This window comes from Macrotis lagotis, chromosome 1 (assembly GCF_037893015.1).
Source record: "Macrotis lagotis isolate mMagLag1 chromosome 1, bilby.v1.9.chrom.fasta, whole genome shotgun sequence".
Taxonomy (NCBI): domain Eukaryota; kingdom Metazoa; phylum Chordata; class Mammalia; order Peramelemorphia; family Peramelidae; genus Macrotis; species Macrotis lagotis.
In genome coordinates, this window is record NC_133658.1 from 87,760,020 (window position 1) to 87,771,544 (window position 11,525).

At 37.1% G+C, this 11,525-nt stretch overlaps 1 protein-coding gene across 2 annotated transcripts in view; it reads right to left on the reverse strand.

Moving 5' to 3' along the window:
- The window catches only part of SOS1 (SOS Ras/Rac guanine nucleotide exchange factor 1), a 180,315-nt gene extending 169,184 nt beyond the window's left edge, over positions 1 to 11,131 (reverse strand). For both annotated transcript variants that reach the window (XM_074204280.1, XM_074204271.1), the window contains exon 1: positions 11,013 to 11,131. In XM_074204280.1, the coding sequence (XP_074060381.1) occupies positions 11,013 to 11,099 (87 nt within the window). In that variant the 5' untranslated portion in view covers positions 11,100 to 11,131. The remainder of the gene's footprint in view (positions 1 to 11,012) is intronic.
- Between the last annotated feature and the right edge of the window lie 394 nt (positions 11,132 to 11,525).

Below are 11,525 nucleotides of genomic sequence, written 5' to 3' on the forward strand. Positions count from 1 at the left end.
CCATGCCTGCAGGCACTGGACTAAGCACACTTAACAAAGCTTCAGTTTGACCCTCATAAAAATTCTAGAAGATAGGTGCCATTATTATCCCTAGGCAAACAGAAGTGAAGTGACTTACCCAAGTAAGTATCTGATACCACTGACTATATTCTATACTTTCTAACTTGATAAAAATCCATAGGAATAATAAGATTAAATGAGATAGCTATCTCATTTACAATGCTATATGAATGCTAGCAATTATGATTATTACTAAATGGAAAACATTTTCTTCTAAGAGTTTTTCCAGCAAATATCAAATCTGAAAATATATTTATAAGATTGATTTCTTCCCCTAGGTACTTCCAGCACTCAGCACTACAGTTGGCACCAAGTTGGTGGTGCTCTTTGTTCTCCAAGAGGCCCAACATGACCTCACTATGTTAGGTCAAGGTACAGTGTGTCCGACTGTGTCCCATCAGACAATGTGAGCTCGGAAGGCTCGACCACAGGTTGGGCACAAAGAGTTCATGTGATCATCTGGAGTGTGGATGGCTCTGAATGTACACATCTCAAGTTTCTGTTGAGATCCTGAGGGTCTGCTTTGTTCCTTGAGCACAGAACCTTCTCTGATGAGGGCACACAAAATAGCAAAGTTCTGGAGAGTGTCCTTGGATCACTTCTTCAGAGCTCTCTGTTCAGGCTTGCCTTGTCTCAACTCTCCACTGGCATAGAGTAGGTGCTTAATAAAGGCTTGTTAATTTGACTTCCAACATGCTAATTAGCATGAGTCAGCATGAAAGACCCAAGTTATTAGCTATATCCCCCCAAAATGAACAATATGCCCAACAGCACATACATACTCATGGGAACTATATCTCTATCAGTCAGCTCAGCACTGCTAAGCACTGAGGAGACAACAAAAGTTTCTCATGAAGCTTGCAGTCTAATGGTGAGATAAGAAAATATCATTATGTTAGAAAAGCTTAAGGAAATTTTCAAAGTCAGATTCAGAAAACTCCTTTCGAGGCTGATTTATTACAGACTTTCAATGAACTACACAACACCTTGAAACAGTTTGCCTTTCATGAGGAAGAAAACAATTGATCATTAGCATTTTTAATCATAAAATCACTATTAATATACACTGACAATTGCCAAATTCACATAATAAGAATAATTTCATTTATTTATCTCAGCCCCTTTCTTTACAAAGGTCTGCTAAAAACAGTGTGTAACCAGACTGTAACCAGCTTCACCCACACTCTCATGCAAAACCTAAGAGCAGGCATAAAGTAAAAAAAAGGACATATTACCCTTTAGTTTGTATAAAACAACACTTCATTTAAAGATTTTTCTCCCACGATATTTACACATGACATATTTTGACATATGACATATGCCAAACATATGCCTGGCATTGGGGCATGGTGGATAGAGAGCTACTTCAAAGCCAAGAGGACACGAGTTCAAGTGTCTCCTCTGACACATATTGCTTTGTGAATCAAGCAAATCATTTAAGGCCAGAGGTATCAAATGGGCAACATTCCTGAGAGCCCTGAATCAGATTAAAATGTAATTGGGAAATATTAACCAAAAAATACAAATAAAATAGACTACAGATAATATCAATATGTGGTTTTGAGTTATACATAAATATAGTTAATGGTCCCTGTTTCTATTTAGTGGACCATCACTGCCCCAAGACTCTTAAGTTGTAAAGGGCTAATTTGCTTTGGTTGATAGCAATTGAAGGCCCTATCTCTGTAGCTGCATCCTAAAATTACAGAACTCCCAGATGAGGGAACTCCCTCCTGCCATGCAGATTAGAGATTCCTGGAGCACTGAGAAATTAAATGATTTGACTAAGCTGGCCCAGGGGTTCTTGGTTTGGATACATCTCGCCTGCTTATCCTAGTCTCCCTCTTCTCCCTCCACTCCACCTTCCACAAAGCTGACACATGGGTACAGATCTGATCATATCACAACTCAAAAACCTTCACAAGTTTCCCAATGCCTCTAGATCTGACATTCTGGGGTCTTGAACAATCAGACTCCAATTTCTTTCTAGCATTATTTCACTGCATTCCCTCCCCTTTGTGAACAGCCAAACTGAACCACAAGCTGTATGTAAAATATGACAATCCTTTTCCCCTTTCTAGCATTTATTCAGGTCATTCCCCAAGCCTAGAATATATTCCCTCCTCATCTTGACCTCATGGAATCCTTATCTTCCTCCAGGGATTGTTGGTTTAAGTGCCACTTCCTCCTTGATCTTCTAGTATTCGTCCTTCCTCCCTAAAATTACCTTGTACTATACTTAGATTGCTATATTTCCACCCCCCCCAATCCATCTCCAGTAAACTTCAGGCTCCTCAAGAGAAGGAATTATCAACTTTATATGCCTATCACCAGCAATTTGTCTTACACATAATGGCTATTTAATAAATAACTGTTAAATTAAATTACATACTTTTGTATCTCTTGTACTATCCTCCAATAAATAAATTGTTAAAAGGTGATATCAAAGTAATTGTTGATTGCTTAGGGCAATAACATCAAGAACCTGAATAATCAAAGACATAATTTACCCAAATTGTAGCTGTTTTAAATAACCCAATTTTTATGGAATTGTAAATCTTATGATACAGATTTGTAATGAACTCGTGCACTAAAATCCCAAGATCATAACTGAATAAAGTTTCCAAAGAAAATTGGTGCTTAATTATCAAATTAATTTTTAAAAGGTTTCCAATATACTGGTTTGAATAGTGTGGAATTATCTAGGATTCAAACTTAAATAAAATGTGATCAATGAATAAAGAGCTAAAAATGTTACATGAAAAACTAGTTTTCCTGAGACTGGAGCAAGTTAACACCATCTCCAAACTTTGGGCATTTTCATTGGTGGCCCCTATTCCTAGAATCCTCTACCTTCTGTACTCCCTGGCTTTTTTCAAGGCCCAATTAAAATCCTGCCTTCTTTGAAAATCCTAATCCTCCTCAATACTTCCTTCTTTTGATTATCTCTAATTTTTCTTGTAAATATTTTGTCTGTAGATGTTTTCATATTGTCTCTTCCATTAGATTGTAAACTCCTTGAAAGCAGACAGTCTTTTGTCTTTCTTTTTATCTCTAGTACTTAGTAGAATACCTAGTGTAGCTCTGCCTATAAGAACCAATCATCAATTATATATCAAAGTAGAAAGGATTGGTAGCAAAGATGTTATCTACCTACTCTGAGAACTTCTAATACTATTTTAAAATATTACTGAAACTCCAAGCAAAAATACATTTCAATTCTATGAGCAATGACATTTTAAATTTAATCCTAATTATATTTAATATCTCAAGCATTTCAAAAGGAATTGCAGTTAAAAATGACTAAGCAGTGCTTCCCATTTACTATAAAACTCAAAATAGATTTTTTAATATGCTCTTCTTATCCATGTCTTGCTCTTAAATCAGCATTTTGTTGACAATATAAACATATTTGCATTCTAATTTTTTAGTTAGGTTAAAGAGTATTATGAAGAAGTCTATTCATTCCAAAATCCTTTTAAAAATATAGGACTATTAAGAGCATGACCAGAGAATACAAATTTGCTGAGTAAACTACAGCTACCATAGAAAAGACATTAAGAAAAAAGGTTGGTTATTTATTTAGCAAATAACCCACTATACACTGAAATTCTAAGAAGCTATAATAAATGGTAGTTTGGGGATAATTTGGAATGGTTTTTGGCATACAATGATGTATATACAACCAACTAGGAAAAGTTACTTATGATTATAATAATAATATTGTAAAAAAGCTTATTATAAACCATATGAGCATTAAAATATCATTCCTTAAAATACTTTTTTATCTTTAATGAGACAAATTTTCAACTTTATAAAATTAATATGAACTTGTCAAGTAAGAACAATCCACATATAAGAACAGAACAAAATGATTATGAAACCATATAGCTTTTTAAAAAGTACTATTAAATTTAACACTGTAGTTCCAACACTACCCTGCTTTGTTACGCCCCCTTCTGAAATTCTTTCTGCTCATCTATTTATTTGCTCTTTCTCTCCTTATAATTTCCAGGCCCCAGACTCTAAGCACTCCCTTAAGTATATTCAAACACAGCAAACTCCATCAATTGATCTTCAATGTATATCTCATTCTTCACCTCTTTGCATAAAAGATCATTTATTTTCTTTCTGATATATTAACTAAGAAATTTTTGTCATTTCTAAATTTGTTTAATCAAGAGAGTAGGAGAGATATAGACAAAAAAAATAAGAAACCATTGGAAATGAAACCTATTATCATGGAGTTATTTGCTACAGGAATTTGGAAATATTTTTTGGTAAAATGATGTCCCAAAAGCACAAAATTACATGAAATAAAATATTTAAAACTTCCAAACAACTCTGTATGATATATATATACATATATGTATATGTGTGTGTGTATATATATATATATATATATATATATATATATATATATTAGGGCTGTATTTGACAATAACATGGTGCTCCAGTTACAAAATCAGGGGGTTTAAATATTTTTTTAATTGAAATTTTGCAATACCATCTGTTCTAGATTAAGATGTTTAGTTGCAATTCCCAAAGGCTTATAAATACTCATTCAAAAATGTCTTCTGCCTTACTATTGCTCATAGGTTTCTTTTTCTGATGTAAAACATCCTGCCCTAAACCTGGACTGCTAGGTGGCAAAGTGGAGAGAATGCCAGTCTAGAGCCAGAAAGACCTGAATTCAAATCCTGTTCAGATACATTTGTCACTTAACCTATTTGCCTCAATTTCCTCACCTGTAAAACAGGGATAATAATAGTACCTGCTCCCAGAGTTGTTTTAGGGATCCAATGAGATAACAACCTAATGCCTTGGTACATAGTAAATTCTAGTAAATGTTAGTTTTTATTATTATTATTATTAATTATTGCCTGGAAATAAGAAAATTATACTCCTTTCCAAGAATCTATTAAAGGTTTCCTTTCTACATCTAAGTATATCAGTGGTGTTTCAGAAGCGGACTACCAATTATGAAATTTTTTTTAAAGTTACCTTTGCATCAAGACCAAGTGAATTAAACCTTACCCAAAAGAAATTTTCATTTTAAATTACCAGCTGCCTACATCTAAAAAGTCAGCAAATGGTTTATACTTACGCTTGTATTATCTAATTATCTTATAAGTCTCACTGCTACAACTATTTAATGATGTCAATGTTTCATTAAATTGGAAGATGAATGTATGATAATTCATTTCCATTTACTTGAGTATATGATAGTGAAAAATTTACAACTTCAAAAGTGAAAAGTTAATAGTTAATTTATATGGTGGGAAAGGTTTTTAATCACATCTTAAACAAAAGAAAAAAATTAACCCAGAGACAGTTCCCATTTACCAACAGGTTGTATTCTTAAGGTTTAGAATTCATTTAGTATTCAGGATATATTTCACTATAAAAGTAGTGATAAAAAGGAAATTTGTTTTCCAAGGTTAGCCCATAATAAAACCTATTTAATTCACAATATGGATAAGATTCACTCCAGCTCTAAATCTGTGACTTTGTGAACTACAGTCCTCAGAGTCCACTTTGCTTTAAGAGCAAGATGAAGAAAAGGAAAAAAGTTTTATAAGTCTTATCCTGGACATGAGGCTACCCCCCAGCTAAGTTTAGCTTTGGTATCATCCTTTGTATACCATTCTTCCACTAACTAGTTCATGAACTTTTCAATCCAGTGACACTGGGCTCCCTGCTGTCCCACAAATAAGACAATCATGTCTCTCCCCTTGTGGCATTTTCTCTGGCTGACCCCAACAACTAGAATGCTCCCTTTTCTTCTCTCAACCCACTCTTTTTTCATGAATTCATTTAAGACCTAAAATTCCATCTTTTTCGAGATACCTTGCTCAATCCCTAGTGTCTTTCCTCTCTTATTTCCCATTTATCCTGTATATAGTTTGTTTGTACATAATAGTTTGCTTGTTGTCTTCCTGCCTTAGACTGAGCTCCTGAGGGCAGGGACCATTTTTTGCCTCCTTTTTTTTTTGTATCTTCAGAGCTTAGCACCCAAAGTTTTTTTTATTATTATTTATTATTGACTGAATGGTTTCCAAGTCTTTCATGTTATCAGGTCACCTACTTTTGCACTCCACTTAGACCCTACCATCCTCCACTCAACCCCCAAAGTAATTCATATTACAAAATTACCAAACTCTGCTTCCAAATTCACATATTATTGTAACGAAACAGTTAAATGAAACTTCCCTACAGTGTTCTTCCTTTTCACAGCTTTTCTTCCTATGCTTTTAAAGCCTTTTTTCTTCCTAAAAGCTCCAGATTTTTTCAGTTTTACTCCCAGTCTCCTAACATCATCAATTGCCCTCAGTACCAAACACCATATCCTCATCATAAAAATTCTCTTGTCCTTGGAAAGTTGTGGTAGTAGGAACAAGGAGACTCCATACTCTTTAAAAATTTTAAGTATTCACAATGCAACTCTCAAAATTAATACAATTACAAAATTTAAATCAATGCAAGAGATGGAGTATCTTGTTTGTGGAACAGCCAGGAAGCAAGGATCAATGGTTTGAAGAGTAAGGTGTAGGAAAACATACAAATTTATGTTGTCTTTCACAATACAAACATGCTTTAAAACTTTTCTAACTGATTTCTGCATCACAGTTTTCTGATTCCTTTTCCTCTTTTATAATTGTAAAACTCATTATGCAACTCCCAAATTAAGGCATTACCTTTAGTAATACCTTTAACAACTATGAGGTTTGTCACAATATGATAGTCTCAATCCATCAGATATAAAGACAAAAGCTCTGTAAAATTTTTAAGTGTTAATACCTATGCAAAAAACTCTCAATTTTATTACTTCCTTCAACATAGCTGAGAATTTAATCACTACATAAAATAAGGATCCATTAAAACTAACTAACCAACCAGCCACCCAAGATGGCAATCCCTCCTTTATTCAGCTCTAGGATGATTTTTCCCAAGGCAGAAGTTTGACCATGTCACCCTCCTCAATGAGTTCAATAGGATTTTGGATCAAACATTCTTCTGTATGGCACTTGAAGCTCTTCACAACCTTGCCCTATCCTGCCTTTCCTCCATGAACATGAACTCTATGATCCAAGCATATATGCACTTCCTCACCCATGGCACCACCTCCCTGCACCTTTGCACTGGGATGTTCTTCCCCTTTGCCTCCACCTCACGGTTCTCCTGGCTTCCTATTAGATTAGATTAAATTTCTTTAGGAACCATTTCCAGTTCTCCCCAAGCTACCAGTGTCATCCTCTCTCACATTACTTTTTAGTTATTTTGTATACAGGCTGTGTGAATCTATTTGCCTAGTAAACAACCTAATTCTTTGCACATTGTCTCTCCAGTTAGAATGTACATTCCTTAGGAAGAGGGACTATTTTTTATCTCTTTTGTTTAAATATCCCCAAAACCTTAGTCCAGCATCTCACACATAGTAAGCACTTAATAAATAATGGTGACTAGAATTTCAGAAAAAAAAAGTTTAAATTAGTTTTAAAAGCACTAAAGCTTTTTAAAAATGCATTATACTTTTAAAAAAGCATTATCAGTTCCAAAATGTATTATCCTTCCCTAAAAGGGGTTGGTTTTTTTTTTACAAGGCAATGGGGTTAAGTAACTTGCCCAAGATCACACAGCTAGGTAATTATTAAGCGTCTGAGGTCAAATTTGAACTCAGGTCCTTCTAACTCCAGGGCCAGTGCTCTATCCACTACACCACCTAGCTGCCCTGGTTGGTTTTTACCTGACAAAGCAGCTAACCATACACAGATACGAATATTATCTATACATATAGATAAATATGGATATAATTAAAAACACTAATATAATTCCTGTCTGCCTCATTTTCCTCATCTGTAAAATGAGCATGTTAATAGCACTTGCTTTACAGGGTTATTTTGAGGGCCAAATGAGATAATATTTGTAAAGCACCCAACATAGAGCAGACTTTATATAAATGTTAGCTAAACTATTCTATTAAGAGATGTATTCTTAACCCAAAGGGAAATAATGGCAATTACAAAAGATAAAATAGATAACTTTGATTCCATGACATGAAAAAGCTTCTGTGAAGATGAAATTAATGCACCCAGGATAAGAAGGAAAGTGGGGGGGAGAGGGAATTGCATCATATCTAATAGCAATTGTTCAATACATAATGGTCAATGTGTATGAACAGTTTTTAAAACAAGAATTGCAAAGTACTACCAATCACATGAAATAATATTCCAAATCACTAAAAATGAGAGCAATAAAAAAAAAATCAAAACAATCCTGAGGCTTTACTTCACATCCTGCAAATTGGCAACCCCTTACAAAAAAAATCTCAAAAAAATGGCAAAAGTCAATGTTGGAGAGATTGTGGAATGATAATAATTCTAATACCATATTGGTGGAGCTGTAAAATGGTTCAGTCATTTTGGAATTAAGTAAATAAAGTGAATTTATTACTGAATTTATACTTGGGGAAAGTCACTGATAATAATAAAATCCCCAGAGACACCAAAATATTTATAGCAGTATTTTTTGTGATAACAAAGATTTAAAAATAAACTATATGCTCAGTAATTAGAAAATGGCTAAAATTGTGGCAAATGAATGTAATGGAATATTTCAGTATTGAAAGAAATGTATGTAATGAACAGAGCAAAACATGAGATGTATATGAAATGATGTAGAGTGAAATAAACAGAACCAATAAAACAATATACTAACTATAATAATGTAACTAGAACAGCTACACACCAAAAAAAAATCAAAAGTGAATCTAACAAAAATCAAGGATTGTAAAGAAAAGATATGAGGAGACACACCCAACCTATCCTTTCATAGAGACAGATAGGGATTACATAGGGTTATATATGTTTTTGAACTTCTATCATTGTACCAATTCCTCTCTCTCTAAAAAAAATTGTCATATGATATGGCTCTCTGAGAGGAGGAGCAAAAGAGATTCTTGGAATAACTATAATATAAGAAACAGAAGACTTAAATAAAAATTTATTTTTAAAAATGTATAGTTAAGTAGAACATTTCCCTAACAAATGGAAGGTTTGTGCTAAATGGAGATTTTTTTAAACTAACAAGAGTCATAAAAGAAACGTTCAAAAGTCATTTTCTAAATTTTTCTTCCCTTGAGGTAGTACCAATTTCAAGATATTTTTTTAAATAATCTGAACAGTCAGGTCAATAAGGTCATAAATTGTGACCTACTTGATCTCTTCTCTCATATACAAATATAATATTGTAACATTTCGTTTATCAAGTATCAGGAAATGAACTGTTTCACACAAGTTAATTTTCTAAGATAAATGAAACAACTCATTTGAAGGTCATATTTTTCTCAGTTATACTTCCTTATCTCCTTAAATGGAATCCATTGAAGAATGATGGCTTGTATGCTTTTTAGTTAATGGGGACCTTAAAAGAGACTAGCCCAAATAAGCCACTTGATAGTAAGACCTAAAGCATACAAGTAGGAAAAAAGGAGGAGGATCCTTATCCCTGACTCTGGCACTATAGTCATGGGGATGCACTCTACTCTCCCCAAGGTAAGATACTAACATAATTGAACCTTTTCTTGGTGACTCAGTATCATCATTACTTTAATAATGGGTCGATGTGGTAATACAGTAATGCCCTTGGGGGTTGTTGAGGTGTGTAAGGCTATTTGCTCCTAATGGCTCCAGACAGCTAAGCATGAGTTTTGTTTACTTTTTATAGTTTTTCTCCCTTCTTCCTCACTATCAAGCAATCAACTCCCTCTTTGTGGTTGCATGGATGCCTTATTGACACAATAAATGCAGAATCATGCATGAAATAAGAGTAAAGTGAGAACTAAGTAAGAATCCAATACATTATCTGGATTGAAAAGTTTAACTGCTTTGTGACATGTTTTGGTTGCTCAGAAAATTTTGCTTGCTTCCTGAGTTCAAGATACTTTAAGCTGCTAGAAAGTTGACTTCCACATAATTAAAATGCTTCTGCAATTTGATTTTCCATTTGTTTCTACAATTTAGGCCTTTTAAAAAAATGATTCCCTTTGGTCTAAACTTAACATTGTAAGAAAAGAACAAGTGTAAGTTTCAAATGCAAAAGAAAAGGAAAAAAGGTAGGGAGAGAACATTTTTTCTATACTTTTTAAAACATTAAGAAGATACTATTGGATACAAAGTTAAAAGCATCAAAGAGTAACTGTTGTCTAAATTCAATTCACTTCTCTAGAGAAACAAAAGTAAAATGTATCTTCAGAACAAATTAGTAAACAGAGTTACTTTGCTAAGTTTCAAGGTTGAACAATAGTTAGAGATGTTAAATGGTTTTTAAAAAGCTGCTAGTAAACGAAAAGGAAAAGACAAAGTAACTTCTAAGTGCAACACACTAAAGAAAAGGACTAGAAGAGAAACAAATTATTTTTTCAAAAGTCACACACACACACATCCATGAAAGGACTCTAATTTCAGATCTCTTTCAGAACACAAAAAGTTTGCATATAAAAAAATCCAAAAGTTTGCAAGTACAGATCACCAAGAGTAGGCTGAAAATTTTGCCTGTCAAACCAAAATTCGAATATCAAAAACGCTAGTCTTCCCATCTAAGTGATAACTGACAGACAAGCCGAACAGTTAGGGAAGGAGGCACACTGTTCCTAAAAACAAGAAGAGATCCGATCCGGCGGGTGAGCGCCGGCCAGCAACCGAATCACTCAGGGCAAACACGCCAGCAGCCCAGTCCTTTCCCCAGCGCCTAGGAGCTGCCACGGCCCGCTGGGCACCGGGGGTCCCCGAGACTCCGGGCAAGGCGCTGCCAAGTTTCCCTCGGGCCCGGGGCGCCCGGAGAAGCCGCCCGGAGTCGGAGCGCTCGGAGCGGCGGGGGCGCCCCGGCCCGGCCCCGGCCCCGGCCCCGGCCCCGGCCCCGGGCCGGCCTGCGCGGACGCGGCCCCAGCTCACCTTTTTCAGGGCCGTCACCAGGAGCCCCCTCCACTTGGGCGCGTTCTCCTCGCTGAAGAACTCGTACTGCAGCTGCAGCGCCTGCATGGTGCCCCGGGGCGCGGGGAGGACGAGGCCGAGGACGGGGCGGCGGCGGCCCTGCTCTCACGCCCGGCCCCGGCGGAGGGCGAGGCGGGCGGGGGCCCGGCGCGGCCGCGGAGGCAGGGCCAGGGACCAAGCCGAGCCCGGGCCAGGCGGCGGCGGCGGCGGCATCCCGCACCGCCTCCCCGGGGCCGGGGCCGGGCCGGGGCCGGGCCGGGGCCGGGCCGGCGCTGTCCCCCCGGGTCCCCCTCGGCCTCGGCCCGGGGCCGGCCCGCCCGGCTCGGCCTGGCCCCGCGGCGGGGCCCCGGGGGGGGGGGGGCGTGCGGCGAGCGACGTCCCCGGCGCCCCTTCCCTCCGCCGCGGCGGCGAGGCTGCCGGCCCGGGGTGCTGCCGGCCGGGGCCCCCGGGGGGCGCGGAGCACGGGGCCCGGGA